The sequence below is a fragment of the Schizosaccharomyces japonicus genome (assembly GCF_000149845.2).
Source record: "Schizosaccharomyces japonicus yFS275 unplaced genomic scaffold supercont5.2, whole genome shotgun sequence".
Classification (NCBI taxonomy): Eukaryota; Fungi; Ascomycota; class Schizosaccharomycetes; order Schizosaccharomycetales; family Schizosaccharomycetaceae; genus Schizosaccharomyces; species Schizosaccharomyces japonicus.
The window spans coordinates 1,779,609-1,803,982 of record NW_011627861.1 but is presented as its reverse complement, the minus strand read 5'-3'; the positions used below and the strand labels follow the sequence as shown (position 1 = coordinate 1,803,982).

The window sequence follows — 24,374 nt, the reverse complement described above, 5'->3', positions numbered from 1 at the left end:
CCCGCTACAAGCCGGAAGGTAATAAATGTGTGGATGGTGTTGGTGTATCTCCCCTCGAAAAAGTCACCACCAAGAAATGTCCGATAGTACTCTAATTAATAGTAACTACGACCAACAGAAGTAAGAGGACAAGATGGGACCTCCTAAACGCGGTGCTAAATCTCATTTCGGCGGCCATCGGGGTGGAAAATCATTTAATAGAAATGGTGGGGGGAAATCCGGTGGTTTGCGACTAGCAATGTGGGATTTTGGCCATTGCAACCCAAATGCTTGCTCCGGAAAACGATTAGAACGACTTGGACTTATTCGCAGTCTCCGTGTTGGCCAAAAAAGTCGAGGGGTCGTTGTCACGTAAGTCCGTTGTTAATGAGCTTATATTGTAGCAAGGGATCTGTTACTACCTGCTTATACCAATCATGATACGCCTCAATATCATAAGAGATGAGCAGTAATAGAAGTCAGCCCTTTTTTATGACCAAGGACTGTATAAATGGAACACCATCTGCTAACTACTATAGTCCCAATGGCAAGCTTCCGGTGTCACCCGCTGATCGCGAAGTGTATGAACAAGGAGGCGCTGCCGTTGTAGAATGTTCATGGGCTCGTCTAGAGGAGGTTCCTTTTGACAGAATTGGAGGACGGTGTGAACGATTACTTCCATATCTTGTTGCTTCAAACCCTGTTAATTATGGTCGCCCTTGGCGACTTAACTGTGCAGAGGCATTAGCTGCTTGTTTATACATCGTCGGCTATCCTGAAGAAGCCAAAAAGCTTATGGACTCGTTCACATGGGGCCATGCCTTTTTTGAAGTCAATGAAGAACTTCTTAACATTTACAGCAATTGTAAGTCGGCCGAAGAGGTCTCTGCTGCGGAGAAGCGTTACCTAGAAGAAATGGAGGAAGATTATCAAGCCCGGCGGGCAGAACCGACCGGTAGTGAGTGGGAACTTGGCAATCAAAATCGTGCTGCTAGAGATACGCAAGTAGACGAAGATAAACCTGCAGAATCAGACACCGGTGCTTCCGCAGGAGAACCTTCTTCCACAGTCAGCGAAGAAGAAGACGATGAGAGCTGGCGTAGTATCGTCCGCTCAAGATTGCCAAAGGAAATATGATGAGAAAACTGGTTAAATTTTTATATATTTTTGGTTCTCGTAAAAGCATTTCTTAAATATGTTAATCTACAGTTAAAACATTGTAAAAGTGAACTACTACGGAAGATAGCTTTTTAGTCCAAATAGCATCACATCGTTCTTAGAGGTATTAGCAAATGCCTTTATTTCCTTAAGCCAGTCGGAACTTGCTACTTCCAAGTCCTCAAGTTTATCTTCAACACCTCCCAAAATACGACCACGTTTTGTAAGCGAGTCAGTGAGCTGATTAAATATGCTTTTCTGTTTAGGATGATATCTTTGAATTGGGGGCGCTGACGAGTTTGATGATGAAGCTTGATCTGTTGAAGGCGTAACGACTTTGGGTGGCCGGATCTTGTTCGCTGGACGATGTGGACCGGCCAATATCAGGTTTAAGTCTTCCGGAGATACATACTGCTCACCCTTCAACCAAGACCAGGTGGATATAGTAGGCCGAGCTGCAAACTTCTTCGCTAGAACGATGATAGTAGGCGCCGGAACCATTCCCAGATGGAAACCTGTTCCAGCAATGGATCCTAAGGCACAAGCGTTTGGATATACCGTAGGCAGAATGTATTGACCATTCGTCAAAAGAGCATTTTGCATATCGCCAGTTACGGAAATGTCCTTTGGTAACTTTAAAGATAACTCTTCCTTCAAATTAGGCAAAGTGTACCACGATGCACTAGAATCTGAATGCAAACAAACAAGTGAACCCATTTCGGAGAATTTTGACGGCAAGATATTTGCATGAACACATTTTTTGCGGTTAAAGTGGATTGAGGAGCACTTTTGATTCATGCCCTGGTAAAGAGCAGTACTTGATTCGGAGCATATTGAGATATAAATTGGTTCTTGCAAAGGAGAACCTATGATTGTTAATGCTTGTCCATCAGCGGTAGCGTCGACACCAGACTGCGTAACGGGACGTATGCTAACTATCTTGGAACTGCTAAACTCAAATGCGTGCTCAAAGAAGACCTCATGTACACCATTCTGGTTCATGCTTATTTGAAAGACGTATACTCTGCCAACAGATGATCCGACTAGTGCATAGAGCTGCGCGGGTCTTTTGTTATCGGGAGAGAACACCGAAAAGCAAGAGGACGTGACATGCTCTGAACTGAAATGGCTGAGCTTTCCCTTTCTTCTGAAAGCATCTGCGAAGTCTGCAAGACTAATTTCACAGGAAATGTGTGGACCTCTCAAGTCAATAATTGCCAGGCACCCATTCGTATAACCAACAAGCAAGAAACCGATATCCGACATATTCAGGTGAGACACTTGACCTTGTTTGAGGTCAAGTATGTACTTTCCACGAATTGTTCCTTCAACAGCAAAAGGATCATGAATTTTAGCGATTCCTTCAGCAAGAGTAACATGGGATCCGTTATCCTTAGCGCTTCTTCCAACAAGCAATACTCTGCCCAAAGTATCTGCACATGCAAGCTCGACTGTGAATCTGGAAATGGAAACACTAGTAAATGAGCAATTAGGGCGAAGATTGCTTTCCAAAACTTCTGAGAAATCCAAGTAAACAGCAGAATGCGAAGAGATTAATCCTTTAGACACATTCCATAATGTCAAGCTTAGTTTTCTAGACGTCACGAATACGCTTCTCGAGTCAAGCTGTCGCAGAAAGCCCGGATGTTCTGTACCTCCACGAATAAGTGAAGGGAGGGCATTAAGAATTGTTGTTTCGTACAGACTATCCCAAGCTAGTTTAGACATCATAAAAAATCCCATCAACTTTGTGTTTGGAAGCGAAAGTGCTAAGGCTGGAGGCAATACAGAAGAATGAGTAATGACATCGCCTGTGGGCAATGCGAGTGGCAGGATAGAGCCGTCTTCAAAGAGTACAAGCATTGCATAAGGAGCATGGCCTCCAGAATAGTGGGGTGATGCGGACGGAATAACAAGAAAACTCACAGGTTCTTTTCCTGCGTCAAACGGAAAGAAGCGCTGCGAATCAGGAGTGGTATAGTATTCAGTTAGTTGTTTCACATCTGCAATTCCTTCTGGGTTTTTCTTGTACAGCATGAGGGATACTCCCTGCATCTGAGAATCCTTAGGCAGGCCACCCATCATAAGAACATATGAAAAGTCCAACTTTTCTGAGACACACCAAAACATTTGTCGTATAGGTTCAAGTTTTACTGGATGCAAACTGGGCAAGTCTGGGTCAAAAGCGTGGACATTTGAATCAATAAATGTTTTGGTTTGAATGGGTTCATCACTAGCGACATTCCAAAATGCATATACCGAATCTTCATACCAGCAAAGAAAATGAGTACCCCAAGGACTCCAAACACAGCCTTGAACATGTGGACGGCGATATTGCGTGGTCGTAGCGAAACTAGCTGCCAAGCTTCCAGGTGCAAATTCTAGCTCAAAATACCGTAACGCCTTTGATGCTTTGAGAGAGTAGAGTACGACTCCAATGTCGTATACGATCAGCAATAAGCCTAAATCTTTGGGGTTTATGTGGATACCCTGTACCGCTGAAACGCTTTTCTTCGCAAAAGGATAGCCTAAGTATTGTGTTAGTTACGAAAATCTTGTATGGTGAGAGACGCACCCATTAGCTTCCACTCTTCTTGCCGCTCCGTGTACTGGTTCTCAATTCGGTAGCTTCCAAAGCCACGTCTCGTTGTATCATAAGCAAACACTGAACCGTCCTGTAAACCGAGATACAGCCATTCAACTGCGGAATCTACCCCGATAGCAGTAACTTTTCTATGAAGAGTAAGTGAAGAAACAGGATCTTTGTTCTGTGGCCTGGTCAGATCGAAAGAATATAACATATTATTCGTTCCAATCAGGATTAAATGCATCCAATGAATAACCAAATGGGAAAGTTTCACACCCGGTGGAATAACATATTGCGTCTGTACTGAACCCTTGCCGAATATATAAATAATGTCTTCCGATGTTTCTGTACAAAGTCAGTACATAGATGAGTTTTAAAGTGCTCTGTAAACTACCTAAAGCAAGCAATTCTTGTGCTGCATCATAATACCAATTTACAGGTTTGCCAATAACACCGAATCTATTGTACTAAAAACAGTATTAGTAAATACGACGTCTAGTGTGACTATAACATACATCGTCCACTTGTAGAGAAATGCTCAGGTTCTCTAATCCTTTACTTAGGTCATTTGCATCAGCACTATTCTTTTTCGATTGTTTTTTCGAGAAAAGGCCCATTTTAAGACGAAAAATGAGTGATAAATAAGTTTAACCAGTATTGGTTTCTGTATGAAAGAGTTTGGTACGAACAATTTCAATTCTACCACAATAGCAGAATCTGCGCGAAAAAGCTCCCAGGCAGACGAAGATATGAGCTGATCTTCCGTTACGGCAACAAATAAATAAAAATGTGAAAATAGCGGAATAGTTTATATATTGTAACTAAACTGAAGGTTTATAAGTTTATTGTTTGGTTGTCAGGGGAAGTAGTGTCCTTGTGGCAGCATGATGGAATGGGAGGCTGACCAGTTGTTCAATGGGTTATTAGCTGTTTTAGCCTCAAAACACCGCGGCTGTAAGGTTCGTTACGGACTAACTTTAACAAGATCATCTAAGAGAACATACGTTGAAGTCAACTTTCTTTAGTGTAAGGTTGTCGTTTCTCACTCTCGCCTACTTTATTCCACAACCAACTTGGAAGACCACCCTTGTTATTCGAATTTCATTCGTTTTTCAAGGAATTGGCTTCGTATTCACTCTTTTTACACTGTTAACTGTCTTTTTTTTTTATTTTAGATTGGATATTTCCCTTTTTCACTCGTTTCAATTGTTTTCTGTCAAGTGGTAAACAATATATCTCTAACACGTAAAATAGCACAAACCCGAAGGAATGTGTATGTAAAATATATAATATTTTCTGATGATGAACACGAATCGAAAAAAAAGTCAAAAAGATCTGAGAATTGCTAGAGCTTCAACAGATGACTACCAAGATGGTGGTACATACCTTAACAATCCTCTTATCATAGGTCGTATTGACGAAACAACACTATCTGATGAATGTAAGCGTATAATATTCAGAGAAAACTTAGGTCCTCTCGAGTTCGAGAAGTTTGTCGACTTTCAAAATGCTCGAGCATACACTTCGCAACGCGGATTGCACGACAGCGATGCAAGACAACTCTGTTTGGCTGCCAGACTGATTCAAAAGATTACACCTGAATCTGAGATTATTCATGACTTTGCAGGCAAAGCTTCAGGACTTCATCAGTCTTTATCGTTTTCTCGAAATGGTTATAATGGCGGCTGGACTTCGAACTCTAGTCGCTCTCTGATGTTAAAAAGAAGCGAAACTTCTTCGGGCTTTGTCCGTTCAAGAACGTACAAGGTTCCTCCCGTAAATGATGACGACCTCTCTATCCGTTCAGGCATCTCAGTCAATTCACGGAAAACCATCAATACCGTCCCCATCAATGGAGGTCTGTCTTCTAAAGGATCACACGAAACACTTAGTTACGGTAAGCAAAAGCCAGCTGCAGAAAAAGGGTCTGGTTTTTTCCGGCTTTTCAGGTTTTCAAACTTTAAACGAGACAAGTCTAAGGACAAAGAGAAGTCTTCGTTGGGTAGGAGAGGCAGTATACGCTCTATAAAATTAAAGCCTTCTTCTCTGCGAACTATTGGATCCTCGGATGCAAATTTAATGACAGAAAAAAATATGTCCATACCTGAGGAGTGGATGCCAAGAGTGCACCGATTGGAAGCTGATGTCGGCATTCATAAAATTGTTTCGTCCCGTGTTTTGCTCACTGCTGATGATGTTCACTTTACGCTCGTTGATATCACAGGAATTCGCGATTCCTCACTTTTGAGGCAGGAGCTTTTGGCTGCTGTTGGATTGTCTGATATCGCCCAGTATTCATTTTACCTTACGGAGATTGGAGGAGCGCAATATATTGAGGAGTTGGATGACACAAAGTTATTGAGTGTGCAAAAACATGCTGATGAGAAAGGTTCATTAAAGTTATTTATTAAGCCAACTAATTCTTCTCATTTAGCGTTAAGCATTGACTCGCATTTCACGGAGGACTTGCAGGCTAAAGCATCCTTGGGCTTAAATGATGGAACTGGCACTGGACTTCGTAACAATCTCACTTTGCAAATTCCAAGAGACGGTATTGACTTTAGGACGCCGTCAACCTCACCGATTTCAATAAGTCCACGTCATCTCGAGCCCGATAAAGCTTATTCAATTCGTGCAAACTCACCTGCTAGCCGATTTAAGGGTTTTGAAATTATTCGTGGAGCCAAGGGCGAGCACGCGGAAGAACTTCTTGATGGAAGGAAAAACCAAAGTTGCGAAGATGGCTTTCAAGTGATTAGGCCTCATAAAAAAGTCACTGTTCAAGTTGATGCGGCTGCCAATGCATCCTCTGTTCCCTATAACATCATTGCTCATCGTTTACCACCAAAGCCGCCCGCAATGACTGAGGAATATCGCCAAAAATTACGGAACTCTATCCATCAAATACGCACGTCTGGAGCAATCCCCTCTAAACCGCATTTAAAAACAAAAACATCATTTCTTACTAGTGATGAACTTAGAAGACAAAAATCTGGAATTTTTAAAACTCAGACGATTGAGCTAGATTCTGAAACGGAACTTGAATCCGAGACAAACACGGCAATAAGTGCGAATTCTGAGAATGCTGATTCATGGTCTTTGTTTAGCAACGCTCCTGCATATGATGAATCACAGTTAGCAGATGACGTGTTTTGGTCTGTAAAGCCTGCAGACATAGAAAAGGAAGAAAAAAAGGCGGAAGTTGATAAGCGAATTCCGTCAAATGGATCTACTACTTCGAAAGAAAGTAAAATCTTGCAGCCTTACCCCAAAGCGGCTGATTTTAAAATGCGTCGCTTCGCTACTTCTCATAGTTTCCCGGCACGTTCACGGTCGGATTCTTATACACAGAAGCTCAAAAAAGTGAATAGTTTTGATCAAGAGTTGAGACCCTCACCGGATATTGTTTACGAAAACTTGGAAAAGTTCTTCCCAAATCATAATCTTGATGAGCTCGTTGTTGCTGAATCGAATGAGACAGCTCAACCTTCTAAAGTGAATCATCGTAGAGGACACAGAAAGCTGAAGTCCATTCGTTTGGTTGCTCGTGAAGCTGTAGAAGCAAGACAGCGGCTGAAAGAAGAATTGGATGAACAGCAGAGAAACGTTAATATTCTTCGACGCAAGAGTACGAAACTGTGGGGTTCTCGAATTATTGAAATGAAACCCAATGAGGAAGAGCTGGAGTTCATAAACACATTGTCTCCCAACCGTATGGCAATGCCTTCACCGGGAATTACATTCCGCTGGGTAAAGGGTCGATTGATTGGAAACGGAACATACGGAAGGGTATATCTTGCAATGAATCTGAACACTGGTGAAATGATAGCCGTGAAGCAGGTTGAAGTTCCGCAAGCCATATCTGGCGTAAGAGATGAATGGAAACGAAATATTGTCGAAGCAATTAATTCTGAAATCACTATGATGTCTGATCTCGATCATCTGAACATTGTTCAGTACCTGGGTTATGAGAAATCGGCTACCGAAATATCTATTTTCTTGGAATATGTTCCTGGTGGCTCTGTTGGTCGCTTTTTGCGCAAGCATGGACCGTTTTCGGAAAGGGTTACACGGTATATCATAAGACAAGTTCTTCAAGGTCTGTCTTATTTACATTCTAGAGGCATAATTCACAGAGACCTGAAAGCTGATAACCTTTTACTTGATTTTGATGGCACCTGTAAAATCTCTGACTTTGGAATCTCAAAATATAGCACGAATATCTATGGTAATGATGCTAACATGTCTATGCAAGGCACAATCTTCTGGATGGCGCCTGAAGTAATTCACAACTCACACCAAGGTTACAGCGCTAAGGTTGATATCTGGTCTCTTGGATGTGTCGTTTTGGAAATGCTGGCTGGTCGTCGACCTTGGTCGAATGAGGAAGCCGTACAGGCTATGTTCAAACTTGGAACAGAAAAACAGGCGCCTCCTATTCCGGATGATGTTAAGCCACATATATCACAGGAAGTTGTTGACTTTTTAAATGCGTGTTTCACTATTGATCCCGAACAGCGACCTACCGTGGATCAGCTTTTGCAACATCCATTTGTGAAGCAGGAACATGATGAAAACTTTAAGAGTTCTGAGTTGCTGAATATCTTGCTCGTAAAGGATGAAAAGTTTTAGATGAATTAATCTGTAATTAGCACAACTATTACTGATCTCTAAGATACTTTCTGAGTGTGCTTCTTGTAGTTTTTGCAATGAGAGCTGCTTTACACTGTTATATACGCTACGCCAGTACAATCTACAATGGCATGCATATATGTATAGTATTTAATTTATCTTCTTCCTGAACAGTAGCTTAATTATGATTTTCACCTCCTGCCGAACTTTGTCATTCTTTTTCGATGTTTTGTGTACGTCCCTACGGCGGTTCGGTCACGTCTGTCTCAAAAGGTTTTTTTCAGGTAACTTTCATATTATTTGGATTTATTAACAGAAATACAGATATAATAAAATATTATTTTCTGTAAATAAACTAAAATAAAGGAACGGAAGCTTTATAGAAAAGCTTATTCTTTGCAAAAAGAATCAAAAATTAAAAAAAAAAGTCGCCAATAACTTTTCACGATGGAAATCAGGTTTCGCTTTCTCCAAGTTAATCGGAACCTATATACTCAACGAACAAAGTGAATACTGGGTGTTTTTATTATAAATAGCTAAGTGTTCATTATACAATTGCATTAAATAGTTCAACTAAAGCTAAAACAGGCTAAGTGGATAAAACATGGACATCAAAAACTGTTTCCATAACATATAGTTTATACTTCAAAGTGGGGAAATTTGAAAATATGATGAGAACCATATCGTTATCGAAGGAACCTGACCATTACTGGTCGTGGTTTCTAATGTTAATCTACAGAATGGATATCTGATTTTCATTATTTACTCTTTTCATAAAACAAGCGCCGTTCATGATAAAATAGCAAGTATCTACATGGGTTGTTAGTTGAGATCATGAACACTAATGTTTCTTAATAAACGTACGCTTCTGCTTGTAGAACCTGTTTTTCGGAAACCTCTGTGATTGTTGTGTCATCTAATTGGAACCACTGGTAGAGAGTATTAGTACTTGTGAAAAGACACCAAAAAAGCTTCGTGCATACCTGGTTTTCGTAAAGAATATAAACAATGTAGTGTCCCGTATCAAGTGTTCCTTTGTGACAAACAACGGAGAACAGTCCATAGTCAACTTTGCTTCTCTCGCTTGATGTCTCAAGAGACAGACGAAGAGGAAAAGACACATATTTCTCAATTTTACAAGAATTCGTGGAACTTTCGTTCCTGAAACGTTTCAGTTGTATCGAAAGTGTTGGCGACAATTTGTGAAATTGTAATTGTTTTGTAGCGTCAAGTCCATTACAAGAACTGCACCTGTAATGAACAGCCTCCGGTGCAACAAAACTAGTGATCGGTTGTTAGCCAATGCCTTTAACTTGGCTTTCACATACCTTTTCAAGCATCCTTCAAGAGTAGACTCCTTTATATCCAAGTTAATATCCACCATCGGATCCATGGTTCTCTTTTTCGTTTTGCACTTTAAGCATGTAACTGTGCTGTACATCGTACCCCCAAAAACTTTGTGAATAACACAATCACAGTCTGAGTTGTTTGTTCCTCCCATATCTACATGCAATTGGTTCAATAAATACACGAGAAATTCGTGCCCGTCTTGTTGAGAATATCCACACAAATCCCGACTTATGTTCCACATTAGGCTAAGGATGGTAGTAGGACCAAAGAAACTAGCCTTGTCCAAACGTCCATAAACCACGGAGAACATGTCATCCACAGCGCAGGCCATGCACGAGCTTTTCTTGCAAAAAGATGATGTGTGGTAACCACTCAAAAACAAGTTTCTCAATGTAGGATTATGCAGTATGCTTTGCAGAATTACACTCATAAAACAGGTTGCACCCATATTCTGCATACCACGTAAGCCAGCGGTAATGCATGCATCCTTGAATAGCAAGTCCGTTCCCTTCTTCACGGGCATAAGTCGTTCTTCTTCAGGTGATGCACTTCCAACATCTAATTTCCATGCTTCCAAGCTCTTACAATTGGATCGTAACCGTTCAAGATCACGATCATATACATAATCTTCGCATGCAAAGCAATAAATATATGCGTTCTTCATATCCACCACTAGCAATTGTTAATAAAATGAAAAGTGCATCCAACCATGTAAAGAATATACCAAGCTTGTGCTGAGTATTCTGGTAATGCCCTTTTCCATCCTCGGCCCAAAGACAACCAACGTGTTTGCAATGAAGGCACTGAACACTTCTCTTGGAAATTGCCCCACAGTCTTCACATGAGATGCAGACAGTCTGTAACGTGTATGCAGTTAGTAATGTTCATATATGGCATCCATATCGTTTCATTATTCCTTACGTTGCCGTTAGCCCATATGCGCTGACAAGCTTCCCAAAAAGTGTCAGCAAGATTGGGCAATTGAGAAAGATGGGGACACGACATGACTACTTTAAATAAGTAGGAAGCTACAAGCTAGTAGCGAAAATGATGAAATGAAACTGCTGCTTCAGGTCACCAATTTAGCGAGTTTTACCGTGGGTAAAACGACCAGAGTCTCTATGGAGAACTTGCCGGCGATAAGCCAAATGAACAAACAGTAAGGGCTAGCACAGACAAGATCGAGAGACTCCCCTTTTAAACTTTTCGTTGCTCCTGTTCTGTGTCCAACCTTTGGGGTTTTTAAGCAGCGTTGGCGACGGCGGTGTTGCGGCGACTATGCGCCGCTTTCTAGGGAACAAAGGCGAAAGAAAGTGGAGTTTTTCATGTTAATTGGAATGTAATACTTTTTGGAATGTTGTTCAAGTTGACTTGTTGACAGCATTTTCTACGGGCAATTGGACATCGTCTAGGTCTTCGGGAATGTCACAGTATTCACGCAATTGCTTCACATCTGCACCCATATCACGGCAAAACGCGAAGAGAGTGTGAATCTGATCTGTCCACATATTTGCAGCTTCCAAATAGCGTCTTGTTTCCATTTTTTGTGTTTTCACAGCAGCAGGGTCCAATCGCTTTTGTTTTTGTATCTCTTCTTGTAAATTATTGATTTTTTCTTGTAGTGATGTGAGTGTCTCTACCGTATATTCGTTGTTCTCATTGGGATCTTCTGGTCGGGCACGAAGTTTTTTCTCTTCCTCAATGGTTGAACACAATTCTCCAATTTTTAGTTCCAACTGCTGAATTTCTTGTTCTAATTTTACAATTAAAGCCTCACGAGAACGTTTCGACTGAGAAGGGAATGACCAATAGTAGTTACTAGTACCGATTTTTTCGCAATGAACCACTCCATCATCAACTAACGATTGTAGTACTTCCTTTACTGTCTGCATGACGATGTGTCTTTTTGATCCGAGCTTTTCCAGCTCTTTTAACTGGTAAAAGTCTCGCTAATAATCGTGTTAGTGAATACGCTTGCTGTCGTTTTTATGTCAATGAGCTACAAACCGACTCGTAAAAAATTTGTTCCAGGCGCCTTCTTTTCTCATCTAACGACAATCCTTTGGGAGGCATACTTAATGCAATTGTTTGTGGTAGAAGGAAAAAACAACGCGTGCTTTGGCTTATATACTGTATTTAAGACGCGTTTCTTTTCATGTTGCGCGACGCGTTTTAACGACCGCGTGACGTAATACGTCGCGTTTTATAAAATAAGCGTAAATTAAACGAGTGTTCTACCACCAATCAACGCAAAATGCGATAGAAAGAATGGCAAATACTGATACAGCATATTCATTCGCCGTCACCAAGAATTAAGGCAGGCGTATTTTTTTTTTACAGAAAGAACGCATGCCGCTTTCTGTTCTTTTCATACTTCGTCGCTGAAAGTTCCCGTTCTTGCTCACATAACAAACATCCACGTTCACCCCGCCTACCACGGAAGAGATAATAAATGGCGCAAAAATAGCACAATTGGGGAAGGGGTTGTTGCCGAACCAATCAACGTTCGCTATACAAAGGACCGTCGATCACTATTTAGCTTCCCCACAATACGGCCCGATCGACGCGCCCATTTAGTAAAAATTGAATGCGGTTACGTGCACGAAGTTATTTTTCAGCTGCTGTTAATGCTCTTTACTTTCACCTTTTCTCGTCTCATACACCCACCATTTCATAGTGTCCTCGGTCTCTTGCTGGACCCTGATGTCATGCCTTCGCTTGCCCCGCGCTTTACTCTAATTCTCTCCCCATTTCTGACCAATCGTATGATTGTGGAACCATAGCACAATCGCGTTTTTGAATTTCATTAATTCTATTGGATAGTCGGAATAAAGCGGAAAACATCCCGTCATTTATTGGTTAGAAACCAGCAGACTTAAGTCGCAACATTATTTTATTCATTTTTTAAACGGGTGGCTTAAGTCTCTCATGCGTAGGATAAAACGAGCACAAATTCGTAACTGCACTCCTACCATCTCCCAAGCTCCAACAATCCTCCGAGTAGACCTCTCCTCTACCACGATACCACCTTTTGGCCCGTTTCGTTAGGTCTGGAGTACTCCCAATCTTCCAATCTCCATTTGTGTATTTTACACGGCATCGGCTGTTTGTTATTGTAATATTAGTATTTGTGGCCGCTGACTGTTCTTTGTACAAGGGAAAATTTCTACCACTTTAAGCCAGGATTGCAAAATTACCACTGTGTGGCGATTTATTTTGAACGATTCTCCGGGAGAAGTCCGTACAACTCTTCTTCTTGTCACCTCTGCTTTTTGGACTTATTTGACAAAAGTAGGTCTCTGTAAATATTAAAGGAGGTCCCCAATTTGTTCCTTAGATTTGCTGTGTACTAATTTCTACAAAATGGTTGTCTCGATGGTTTCTATTTTGCTGTCCGTCGGACTTGCTTGGTATGTGGGCTATATTGCCAATCAAATTTTCAACCGTGACCCGAAGCGTCCGCCTGTTGTATTTCACTGGTTTCCCTTCATCGGTTCCGCTGTGACATATGGTATTGATCCTTATGTCTTTTTCCGTCAGTGCCGTGCTAAATACGGCGACGTGTTCACTTTCGTACTTATGGGTCGCAAGATTACGGCATACCTTGGTGTGAAGGGAAACGACTTCCTTTTCAACGGTAAGCTGGCTGATCTCAGTGCCGAGGAGGCTTACTCCCACTTGACTACTCCTGTATTTGGTAAAGACGTTGTTTACGATGTCCCTAACCATGTTCTTATGGAACATAAAAAGTTTATCAAGTCTGGTCTCGGTTTCGACCAGTTCCGTGCCTATGTCCCCCTTATCGTCAACGAAATGCACGATTTCCTTGCCAAGGCTCCCACTTGGGGACCTGGTAAGTCTGGTGTCGCTGATCTGTTGGCCACTATGCCTGTTATGACTATCTATACTGCTTCTCGTACTTTGCAAGGTGAGGAGGTCCGTGCTGGTTTTAACGCTGGCTTTGCCGACTTGTATCATGATCTTGACCAAGGCTTTACCCCAATCAACTTTATCTTCCCATGGTTGCCCCTTCCCCGTAACAAGCGCCGCGATCGTGCTCACAACATCATGGCCGAAACCTACTTGAACATCATCAAGAAGCGTCGTGCTGCTCACGAGAATCCCGGCACCGATATGATCTGGACTTTGATGGGTAGCCGTTACAGGGATGGCCGTCCTCTTAAGGACCATGAGATTGCTAACATGATGATTGCCCTCTTAATGGCTGGCCAACACACTTCCGCTGCTACGATCATGTGGATTTTGTCCTTGCTGGGCAGCAAGCCTGAGGTCATTGAGATGCTCTATGAAGAGCAGAAACGTGTTTTCGGAAAGGAGCTTCGCCCTCTTGACTTCGACTCCTACAAGGATCTCCACTTGGTGAACTACGTTATCCGCGAGGCTCTTCGCCTTCACCCTCCGATCCACAGTATTATGCGTAAGGTGAAACGCAACTTGGCTGTCCCTGGCACCAAGATTGTCATTCCTGCTGGTCATCATTTGCTTGCGGCCCCGGGTGTCACTGCCACCGATGAGGAGTTCTTTGCTCACGCCAAGGACTTCGATCCCGAGCGTTGGAATTCTCGTGTTAACGAGGACGAAGGCGATGTGGAGAGAGTTGACTATGGTTATGGTCTCGTCACTAAGGGTGCCGCTTCCCCTTTCCTTCCATTTGGAGCTGGTCGTCACCGCTGCATTGGAGAGCAATTTGCCACGATGCACTTGTGCACTCTTGTTTCTACGTTTGTTCGTGAGTACAAGTGGACGACCGTTGGCGGCGTGCCCAAGGTGGACTATTCCAGTATGGTTGCCCTTCCGCTTGGTCCTGTAAAGATCGCCTGGGAGCGCAGGGAGTAAGGATGAGTGCTCTTTGTCGTCGGCGGGAAACACAGTTGCTACGGAATCGTCCGAAACATTGTCTTTTATCTTGATTTTTCTGAAAAGTGCCCAGAGCGTTCGTGTGAAACGATATCCTCTTGTGCTGCCTTTTCTTGTATCTTTTACCATTTTACCTTTTTGAATGTGCTTTTTAAAGATGCTTCTGTATTACGTCCGGCACACTTCACATCTTCTCCTTTTTCTTTTCCTTATTTTTATGAGGGTTGGCATGCCGTTACGACGCGAAGCTGGTCCGACATGTTGGCCGGGCAGTGATACCTGCCTGCCTTGATGTCGGCCCAGGCTCGTCGAGACTGGCTGTCTGTACTTTTTAGTGTACTACATTTTGGCATGTATTATATATTATATATTGACCAGACGTTTCAGGTGTAGTTGTGTTACTTGGGCCAGAGATGAGTGAGGTATCGTTTTTCGTAGAGCAAGCGGCTGCTCAAGCAGCGTGGAGGCCTTACGGGCAGGGAGCAGGCAGTCGGCTCCGCGTTGGGTCGGTGTCATCCAGGCCCACTGTGATGAAACCTGCCAATCCGGGCTAGCCTCTGTTTCCCCTTACGCCTTGCATCTCATCTCCCGTCCGGTTCATTCTAGTTCATAATGTTTCGTCACATCTCGTTGACGGTGGTTTCCGCTCAATGAACAGCCCACAGAATCGCTAACAAAAAGCACATAGCGAAAAGAACGCGCACCCCAAGGGGTTTCGAAGCGGCCGACGCGATCTCTGCAAGGTTGAGCCGAACGGAAAAGTTGTTATGGCTGGGAGCCAAAGGTCTGACGCCAATGCAGTAGTTACCGTTCGTGCGAAGGGCAGCCTGGTACGAGGCATCATTGTGTTGAGCAGGAGCCCGTAAACTGTTACTGACGTCCCAGTACTTGGAATTGGAGCCAACCGAGTAATCGCCGTACGACTTGTTGTCTACATTACACACATCATTGCTGTTGTCAGAATCGCTAGACGGTCCGTAGATGAAGTAAGCAAACGGATCGGTATGATTCCGTGTAAATGAGATTGATGCCACACCAATTTTGTGTTTGTCGACTGTAATCTGGGCACAGTAGCAGCCAGATGTAGCCACTAAGACACCACTGGTTGTCGCTGTTGCATGCGAACGTCCATACACCGAACCAACAATTGTCGAAAGTACGAGTGTGTAAGAGACAAGGCTAGTTCGCATGACAAAAAGCTGAATGACGCGTGGACCAATGCCGTGACATAAGGTCCTTATAAGTAATGCCGGACTACTTTACAGCTTGAAATCGCTTTACGGCTACTAGTGTCGCTGCCCTTTTTGAGTCAACGCATGCATTGGCCGATAGGATCTGTCGCCGCCGTATGAGTTTCAGGGCTTCTCCATAAGCGTAACGTGGTAGCATGCTAGATACGACAAACCACACAAAGAAGAAAGCTAAGACACCCCTATGGAACGAGGAAGGACGATTGCCAGGAAAAGGCAAGAAAATCACGCAAAACGTGATGCTCATGGTGGTCTGTGAGAATGATTGAGCAGCGCTAACAGCAAACCCCGCTGGGAAAAAATAACAATCCAAGAGTTTTGCAAATACGAGAGTGCCCGTGGAGGAACACCAGCCGAGATACTCTTTCTCATGAAATCATCAGTAAAAGTGCGGCTGCATGCGCTTCATTCCGATTGCACAAAGTATGTGAATTCATGCGCAACGGCCCGTACGGCAATCATTACATGGTCATCTTTAGTTAGTTTCTTTTCTTGTAATTCTGTATGCTTCTATCTCTTCGAATAGCCCCCACCACTCCCCACTTGAACCGTTTTGGTGTTGAGTTTCTCTCGGCCCCCACGAATTCTCCCACACACAAATTCTCATTCTACCACCACCACCACCACCATCCCACTACTCTACCACGCGACGCGTTTTCCATTTAACACCAGGCAACCTTAGTGCCAGCTACTACGAGCCACACACCCAAGCCATCTCACCCACAGCCAACAACACTCATCGCCGAAAGCCCAGTTTCTTCTTCAAACTGACCGAATATCAGGACTTCGGCTGCAATTGACATGATTTCCGGGTTTTCCAACGGATTTTGGTCCAAGGACTATGCGACTGGCGTGAAAACTGTTTTCGAGCAACTGGACAAGGGCCTGGTCGAAAACTACCAGTGTATGGCGGCAGCGATTAGAGTGTCGGTGTCGACGCCGACGGTATTGTGCTGATATCTTTAGTCTGGAGTCGAAATCGGCCTTGCTGGTCGTGTTTAAAGCTTATTCGGATGAAGAATTTATTTAGCTAACCTTCGTTTAGTGCTGGAGCTGCTAAAGCTGTATCAACAGGCAAATGAAGAGTTTGGACAGAAACTGAACGCCATTGGTAGTTCATTACTGCAGGTTAATGGCGGACATACCTCTGAAGATACGGCAACTACCAAAAAAGCAGTTGATGGTTTCCGTTATGAGATTACCAATCAAGGTCGGCAATTTTGTCGCATTGCACACGACCTGCAGACTCTCATCATCGGCCCACTGAGCAGAAAAAGTGAAGATCACAGCGAGAAGGTGCAACGAAGCAATACCGTTCTCAACAACCCAAGTTCGTGTGTATGAAAAGAAACTCGTTGACACACGGAAAGCTGAAAAGTGTATACTTCAACAAGTGCCGAACATTTGAAGACTATGTTGAGGAATTACAGAACACAGAGGGTCCAGAGGCACTCGAACTTGCTCGAATGACCAACAGAGACAGTATCAACGGTCACAAGAGCACTGGAAGCAGCAGCTCGGTTGCAAAAAGCAATTCTGAGGAGAGTGTTGACACAGCGAAACTCGATGAGGACAAAACGATCGTACATGTCGGCTTCACTAAATTCACTCGCTCAGAGTTTCGTGACGTTATTGCACAAATGCTTACACAGCTACCTCTTGCCGACAAACGTGTTCCTATTCTGGGTACGTATCAGCACACCTGTTCTGGTAATACGATCGTGACTTGGCTTCAAGAAAATCTTGAGATTCCAAATGTTGTTTCAGCAGAAGCGTTTGGACAAAGCTTACTCACAGAGGGCTATATTCGTTACCTCGGCGTTGTCGGCGGCACATTCTGTAACAGCAGTAACATTTTCTATCAATGGAAGGATAAGGCTTTCCAATTCTGCGGACTGAAGGGCGAAGCAGAACTGGCGGAGAACGTGAAAGCTGTTCCCATCGTCGGCACATATCTCTCCGGTTACTTGTCGAATCGCAAACGTTATGCTTCTGAAACTACGCTACAGCGGCTGGAACGCGAGGCGAAGGAAGCGAACTCAGATTACAAAAGTGCCGTCCGTGATCTGGATAAAACACGAACTTTGCTCGAGGAAAACCTTTTTGATCATTTTGTTTTCCTTCAATCATGTGTGAAAGAGCGCGCTGGAATGGTGAAGGACGTATTTTCCAACACTTCCGCCGTCGTCTCCAACGTGGTGCCTGCCATGCAGGCAACCGCCGATCAGATTGGCGTCTTTCACGAAATCATTCAACCGGACGCTGAGGTTCGTTTTATTCTTGAATCGCATGCTACCGGCCCATTCCTGCCACATGTTGAGGTGCATGAGGACTACTATAACAACGTTGATGAACAAACGTTCGGTGTTGAGCTTGACTTCCTCGCTCGTCGTGATAAGAAGCGTGTTCCTTTGCTCATTAGTACCATCCTCTCCTACCTTGATGAATGTTATCCAGCCTTTGAGTCTGACGATCAGCGACAAATGATCTGGACTCGCTCCCCTCCCTTGTCTTCCATCCACCAGCTTCGTGAAGCCATTATCCAGTCCAATGGCATAAGTCGTGAGATTCTGACACATTACGATCCTCAGGTGATTGTCGGCTTGCTCAAACTCTTTCTTCTTGAGCTTCCCGACTCTCCGATACCTTCGAAGTTCTATGAGGTCGTACGTTCTATATATGTCAATCATGGAGCCGATGAAACGATGCGCAACCGACTTGTCCAAAGCATGTTGAGCCAGCTGAGAATTGTAAATATTGCGGCTCTCGATGCCATTATAACTCATCTGAGTCGCTTAAATGCGCTAACAACGAACGATGCCAGCTCGGAATTTATAAACCGAGTATCCGTCGTTTTTTCGCTCTGTTTCCTGCGACCAGAGACTTGGACTGTGGCTACGCAGCATGACAAGCATCCTCAGAAGCTTGCATTTGACTTGCTGTCGAACGGGCCTCTTATTTTTACCGAACTCAAGCGTTCCGCCGCTTCTCATAGAAAGGCTAGCATAACCGGAAGAAGTGTGTCTATCGATTCTTCTATCTCTGCTGATCCTTACCAACGTCCTCCATCAATTGAATCGCTTTCCTTGACAGATGATGCTACTGCCGTACAAGAAACGCAAACGGAAGATAGTGTTTTGAAGTCACTGCCTGAGAATTCCAAGTCCCCTTCGCGTGAAACTTCCCTGCGTCGTTCTGCGTACGGTTATTCCAGGAAGGGAAGACGTGTTTCAAATGCGAGTACGACCCTTTCTACCACTGAGCGCGATAGAAATTCTGCCTCACCCGAAGAGTTGGAAAACGTCGCACTCATGGAATCTAATGATGCTTAGATGAACGCATTTTTTTTTGAACGTTCTCAATGTTTGTTCGCTTGCACCTGTTCTCGTTCTTTTGGTGATGACTTCTAAGCGATGTGTCTATTGAAATGTTTTGTTTCGCATTCCCCCTCTATTTTCTTTCTATTTAACGCTTGCATATTCCAACATGTACACATGCTTACCCATTATCTCAACAAAAGCACAACTTACGCTAATATGGTGCGTTGAGTATCCCACTTTCTCTAGGTTCAACATAGCGGAAAAAGCTGTAATGTCATTTCTTTCACATATTTATTTTTTCTTTAGTAGCAGCAATTTCAATAAATAAACGACATCATTGGCACACGCAATCAAGGAAATAAGCTTACAAAAGGTAATAGGAAGATGATAATTGAAAGAGGAATGATTGAAGTGTAGAAACGACCAAACTAAAATGAATGTACCGGATTGTACTGGGAAACGAAACGAAAAAGATGACAACTTTTCAGTGATAGATTACAAGGCAATCTTTTAAGACTAGAACGGTAACAACCGTTTTTGTTGCTGAGATGTATTAAGAACCAGTGCTAGAAACGAACATTAGTGCTGCTGTTGCAACTTGGCCAAGTTTTCCATGATTCCTTGATACTGTTGTTGGGCTTGAGACGCAGCAGCACTCATGTTAGAAGGACCAGGAACGCCGAAACCAGAAATGAATGGATATTGCGAGGGAGGTGACTGAGTGTTTGGATCATAAACAGGGGGAGAGGCCTGCGCAGCGTTTTCATAGTACAAACTCGGATTCGAATTTGATACTTGATTTAATGAAGAAGGAAACGGAAAACTTGAAGGGGAGGAAGAGGGAAGCGCAGACGAAGTAAGCAAAGTAGTAACGAGTTGTCGTAGCCCTGACACACTCAAACCGCCAATAATATTAGCAAGGTTTGGGTTTGCTAATCCTGCTGCTTGCTGGAGAACAGCATTTTGTGGGCTATACGAATTATTTGTATTGCTCACTTGCATTGCAGAAGAGTACTGCAAAGCATTAGATTTTGCGCGAGCCAGTAGCTCAGCGGCAATAGGAGCATCAATATTTGTATACTCTAGAAAGTAAGTAAAGTCAGAAAACCCGTACAAAATCTTGAAGTAGTCAACAACTTACCATCGTAATGAATTTCAAATTCTTTTGATGTCTTTTTGAATATTTGTAGGGACACCTTTCCCGAACGTTCCAGGTTTGTATTGATGTATAGTATAGCCATCACATTTTCGAGTAAGAGTTGACGCACAATAGACGAGAGAGATGTCTGTGAGGAAAGATACATTGTATCGGTGCTGAGAAAATGTGTACGGAACACTTTTTCCACATACCGTACAAACGTCCGTGCACAATCATCTGTAACAACAATCTGACAATCGGGAACAGCATGTCTCATCGACATGCTGTACTCTTCTGGTGTTCGTAATTCATGAAAATGCGTTATGTTCGGTGAGCGTGAACGCTGATCCCTATACGAGATTTGGTTAACATTAAAAGCAGAACGGGCCAAGTCAGAAGCATACCTCTTGCCCCTAAGTCTTGATGGAGAAGCAGAACGTCGCTCCGGCGACCGTGACCGACGAGAACGTTTCAAAGCACCAATTTGCTGCTGATACTTTTTCTGCGGCTTTGACGTATCCAAATGAAGCTTGCGTCCTTGTAGCATAGTGCCTTGTTCTGAGTGCAAGGCTGCAGCACATTCTTCATTAGTAAAGAATTGAGCAAATCCGTAAGTTTGCTTCAATGAAATCTGAGCCAAGCGACCGTATTTTTCAAAAATCTTCCAAACTTCACGCTTTGATACCTTTTCTGGTGGCAGATTGCCTAGAAAAAGACGAGAAGCATCTGGGAATTGTCCTGGGTACCAGGAGGACATAATTTTCTTTTCCGTCTCAAGAAACTGTTGATACGCAGGCTCATCACTGGGCTGAAACCGGTATACAATGTCCTTGTTTTCGCCATTTTTACGAGTATTTTGTCCTTCGGGAGCCGAAGATATTTCCTTTATAGACAGAAGGGGAGAGTGTTCAACAGACGACGATACAGAGGCAATGGAGGAAGAATGTGCCGTGTTGGTAAAGTGACTATAGCTACTCATACTGTCAATGGGACTTGCAAGGGTATGTGGAAAGGATGGAGCCTTAGCATCATGGACAGCCGAGGAAGATTGTACAGAAGTCGGCTGAGCTGAAGCCGAGAGACTGGTGGCGGAAGGTACTAAAGCAGAGAGTATTGCTTGGATATCAATGTTGGAAGGTTGGGCAGGTGGTTCAAGTGACTCGACAGACGGTAGCTCACTCGGTTGCCCACCTTGCACGGAAGGAAACGTGTTGTTTACGGACGGAGAAAAGGATATCGGGTTGGCGGACGGGGAATACGGAGGAGAATCTGTGTTCGGTTCGTTGTCTGGCGTCAATGAACGTTCCTGGGGAAACGACTGCGCGTCGACTGATGCTTCTACAGAGGATTTCGGCACAATATTTCCATTATTGGTACTTTCTCCATAGATAGGAGGTGCACCTGATGTATCTGTTCCCGTTTGTGGGTTCGACGAATCCGCAGCTGCATCAACATGAGACCCCAACAAGGCTGCAGACGAGCCAAGCGGTTGTGTCGATGGTGCTTTTTCATCGTTCAGAGCCGAGGACAAATCGTTCTGCTCCTTGCCCTCAGTAACGTCGTTCGCATCACCGTTTTCAACAGCAGGCTGGATGGAACTTTTTTCAGCATCAGCTGAGACTTCCACGGACGAAGAAGCGGTCCCTGTGGTATCTGAAGCAATCAATTGTTGATCAATTTCCTGCGTTTCTTGGTGAGAGTCCATGGACAAGGCGTTTCACGCTTTCAAAGCAAATGCAAATGAAATCACGGGAATTGCTTGTGAATCGACTGACGAACGCGTTTTAACACGCAAACACAGTAAAAACGAGTCTAAATAACACAAAATCACAGGACAAGAAGATAATCTCAGAACAAAAACACCGAACGAAGAAAACAAAACCAACAAAATAAAAAGCACACGCGGTACGAGAACTAGAGACAAAAACACTAAATTCTTCTGATAAATATTTTCCGTAAAGGTGCTTCAAGTACGTTTTCGTGTCCTGCTACAGGCAAAATCACCGTGTATGCATACAATGAAGAAGTTCGTTCTGGTTGAATGACCGGTGTGTTCGCGTGTTTAAGGTTTTTATACATGCCTCACCTTTCCCTTTTCGAAAGAATGACGTAGAGGGGTATGACGAAACCGCCACCAACGAATCACCAACGAATCGTGTAGAAGCCACGTGAAACCTTGCGAAGCCTTAAATAGTCTAATTGACGTAACGAGCTTCTTTGCGCTTCGAACCAAAATTGCCACAAATTACGAGAACGTTCTGGAATCGAAGAAGTGAAATAATTCGCTTTTATTTTGGCATTATTATTCCTACTCTGCACCCACGAGTCGGGACCTGACGTCTTTCTAAGATCATGGTGCATTTTAGTGATCCCCTGATTTTAAGCTTAGATAATAAACTAACTTAGATTTCGCTAAGATAATCATCAACGGCGCTAAACACCATCAGCCTGTGTGCTTGAAGCACGCTCCTGGTTGGTGAGATGCCGAGCCGACTGCTACTTCAAAAGACAACACATACTTGTCCTTCCATCCCACCCAACACCCACTCACTCACCCAGTTTGACTCGAACCGGATTGAGAAGACTCAACGATGGAGCAACCTCCTCTTGCCGCCGTAGATCCTTATCCCTTGACGAACCCTCAAAGCCCTCCTGGCCATCCTGGCAATTTAACACCGGCACAGAGTGAGAAACTGAAACTTGTCCGGGAAAAGCTTCTGAGTCTGGGTTACACCAAGCGTCTGGATGATGCCACATTGGTATGAAAGACCTTCTGAAGCAGTTCAAGAGGTTACTAATGTAATTTACTGTGTAGTTGCGTTTTCTCCGTGCTCGGAAGTTCAACATCCATCAAATGCTGGAAATGTTCACCAACTGTGAGAAGTGGAGAACCGAGTTTGGTGTCGATGACCTTGTAAAGAACTTCAAATACGAGGAAAAGGAAGCTGTGTTCCAGTACTATCCTCAATTTTATCATAAGACGGACAAAGAGGGTCGCCCTGTGTATATTGAACAATTGGGCAAGATTGACTTGAAAAAAATGTACCAAATTACTACACAAGAGCGTATGCTCCAGAATCTTGTGTATGAATACGAAGTGCTTGCCGAGGAACGCTTTGTAAGTCTTTTAGGAAGTGTTTACAACCGATTGGAATGGGAGCTTGAAAAGCCCTAAAAGTTGGTCGTACTCACTCTCCGCAGCTTACCATGGCTTATGAACAAACGTACTAACCGCTATCTGCTTCTAGCCTGCCTGTTCTCGTATGTCCGGCGGTCTCATTGAAACGTCGTGCACGATTATGGATTTGAAGGGTGTCGGCTTGACCAGTATTCATTCTGTGTACAGTTACGTCAAACAAGCCTCTAGAATTGTATGTGAAGGAAACGTGTATGAGTGCTGTTATGCTGCTTCTCTACGGTTCCCCCGCCCCTTTATTTTCCCGCTAACAAAGTTCACAGAGCCAAGATTACTACCCTGAGCGTATGGGCAAGCTTTATCTCGTTAATGCTCCATGGGGATTTTCCTCCGCGTTTAATTTAATCAAGGGCTTTTTGGATGAGGATACCGTGAAGAAGATCCACGTCTTAGGTTCGAGCTACCAAAAGCATCTTTTGGCTCAAATCCCGGCGGAGAATCTCCCACTCCGTTTTGGCGGAAAGTGCGATTGTCCTGGAGGCTGTGAGTTTTCGGACGCTGGTCCTTGGCATGATCCTCAATGGATGAACAAGAAGGTGACAGCGACTGTTGAGTCCGAGAAGTAAGTATACTTATGATGCTTCTGAACGGAGTACGACTTTGACGGGAGCGCCATGCAAGAACGAAAACGTATAGATCATGGCTTACGTCAAAGCAGGCACAATGTGAAACATTCTAGTGTTCCCATGCTGACCGATAAACCATTTTGTTTAACTTAAAGATCAATAAATTTGCATACTGCATATTGCATACAGCATTAAACAAACGCGGGAGTAGTAATGGCGTTTTTATATAGCGACCCATTGTTAAGAATTGTCGATTCTGTCTCTGCTGCCACACGACGCATGCTGATCATTACGAGTCTCTGTCAGTCTTGTTGGTTAGC

At 43.6% G+C, this 24,374-nt stretch overlaps 10 protein-coding genes across 10 annotated transcripts; 5 read left to right on the top strand and 5 right to left on the bottom strand.

Annotated features, from left to right (window-relative positions):
* The first annotated feature begins 44 nt into the window (after positions 1-44).
* SJAG_03755 (ribosome biogenesis protein) lies at positions 45-2,878 on the top strand. Its single transcript, XM_002174852.2, has 2 exons — positions 45-351; positions 519-2,878. The coding sequence occupies exons 1-2, from the start codon at positions 134-136 to the stop codon at positions 1,114-1,116; spliced, it is 816 nt and encodes a 271-aa protein (XP_002174888.1). The 5' UTR covers positions 45-133; the 3' UTR covers positions 1,117-2,878.
* SJAG_03754 (lgl family protein) lies at positions 1,081-4,577 on the bottom strand. The gene is made up of 4 exons (XM_002174851.2): positions 4,240-4,577; positions 4,119-4,191; positions 3,713-4,069; positions 1,081-3,665 (listed from the first exon to the last, which is right to left on the bottom strand). Exons 1-4 carry the CDS (start codon positions 4,339-4,341, stop codon positions 1,213-1,215), a joined length of 2,985 nt encoding a protein of 994 aa, XP_002174887.1. The 5' UTR covers positions 4,342-4,577; the 3' UTR covers positions 1,081-1,212.
* Positions 4,572-9,814, top strand: SJAG_03753 (STE/STE11 protein kinase Mkh1). Its single transcript, XM_002174850.2, has one exon. It carries the CDS (start codon positions 5,024-5,026, stop codon positions 8,354-8,356), a length of 3,333 nt encoding a protein of 1,110 aa, XP_002174886.1. The 5' UTR covers positions 4,572-5,023; the 3' UTR covers positions 8,357-9,814.
* SJAG_03752 (SAGA complex ubiquitin carboxy terminal hydrolase Ubp8) lies at positions 8,851-10,941 on the bottom strand. Its single transcript, XM_002174849.2, has 6 exons — positions 10,628-10,941; positions 10,431-10,563; positions 9,685-10,378; positions 9,340-9,637; positions 9,221-9,285; positions 8,851-9,166 (listed from the first exon to the last, which is right to left on the bottom strand). The coding sequence occupies exons 1-6, from the start codon at positions 10,709-10,711 to the stop codon at positions 9,115-9,117; spliced, it is 1,326 nt and encodes a 441-aa protein (XP_002174885.1). The 5' UTR covers positions 10,712-10,941; the 3' UTR covers positions 8,851-9,114.
* Positions 10,873-11,839, bottom strand: SJAG_03751 (meiosis specific coiled-coil protein Mcp7). The gene is made up of 2 exons (XM_002174848.2): positions 11,714-11,839; positions 10,873-11,655 (listed from the first exon to the last, which is right to left on the bottom strand). Exons 1-2 carry the CDS (start codon positions 11,777-11,779, stop codon positions 11,068-11,070), a joined length of 654 nt encoding a protein of 217 aa, XP_002174884.1. The 5' UTR covers positions 11,780-11,839; the 3' UTR covers positions 10,873-11,067.
* A 790-nt stretch (positions 11,840-12,629) lies between these two features.
* On the top strand, positions 12,630-15,010 carry SJAG_03750 (sterol 14-demethylase). The gene has a single exon (XM_002174847.2). The coding sequence runs from the start codon at positions 13,070-13,072 to the stop codon at positions 14,561-14,563; it is 1,494 nt and encodes a 497-aa protein (XP_002174883.2). The 5' UTR covers positions 12,630-13,069; the 3' UTR covers positions 14,564-15,010.
* Positions 15,011-15,231: 221 nt separating this feature from the next.
* Positions 15,232-15,774, bottom strand: SJAG_03749 (hypothetical protein; the record flags this gene model as incomplete). Its single annotated transcript, XM_002174846.1, has 1 exon — positions 15,232-15,774. One exon carries the CDS (start codon positions 15,772-15,774, stop codon positions 15,232-15,234), a length of 543 nt encoding a protein of 180 aa, XP_002174882.1.
* Positions 15,775-16,461: 687 nt separating this feature from the next.
* Positions 16,462-19,529, top strand: SJAG_03748 (rho-type GTPase activating protein Rga8). The gene is made up of 2 exons (XM_002174845.2): positions 16,462-16,738; positions 16,880-19,529. The coding sequence occupies exon 2, from the start codon at positions 17,175-17,177 to the stop codon at positions 19,164-19,166; it is 1,992 nt and encodes a 663-aa protein (XP_002174881.2). The 5' UTR covers positions 16,462-16,738; positions 16,880-17,174; the 3' UTR covers positions 19,167-19,529.
* Positions 18,384-22,576, bottom strand: SJAG_03747 (poly(A) binding protein Nab3). The gene is made up of 3 exons (XM_002174844.2): positions 20,697-22,576; positions 20,296-20,642; positions 18,384-20,236 (listed from the first exon to the last, which is right to left on the bottom strand). The coding sequence occupies exons 1-3, from the start codon at positions 21,995-21,997 to the stop codon at positions 19,734-19,736; spliced, it is 2,151 nt and encodes a 716-aa protein (XP_002174880.2). The 5' UTR covers positions 21,998-22,576; the 3' UTR covers positions 18,384-19,733.
* Positions 22,522-24,254, top strand: SJAG_03746 (sec14 cytosolic factor family Sec14). Its single transcript, XM_002174843.2, has 4 exons — positions 22,522-23,051; positions 23,108-23,410; positions 23,541-23,663; positions 23,752-24,254. The coding sequence occupies exons 1-4, from the start codon at positions 22,884-22,886 to the stop codon at positions 24,052-24,054; spliced, it is 897 nt and encodes a 298-aa protein (XP_002174879.1). The 5' UTR covers positions 22,522-22,883; the 3' UTR covers positions 24,055-24,254.
* Positions 24,255-24,374: the final 120 nt, after the last annotated feature.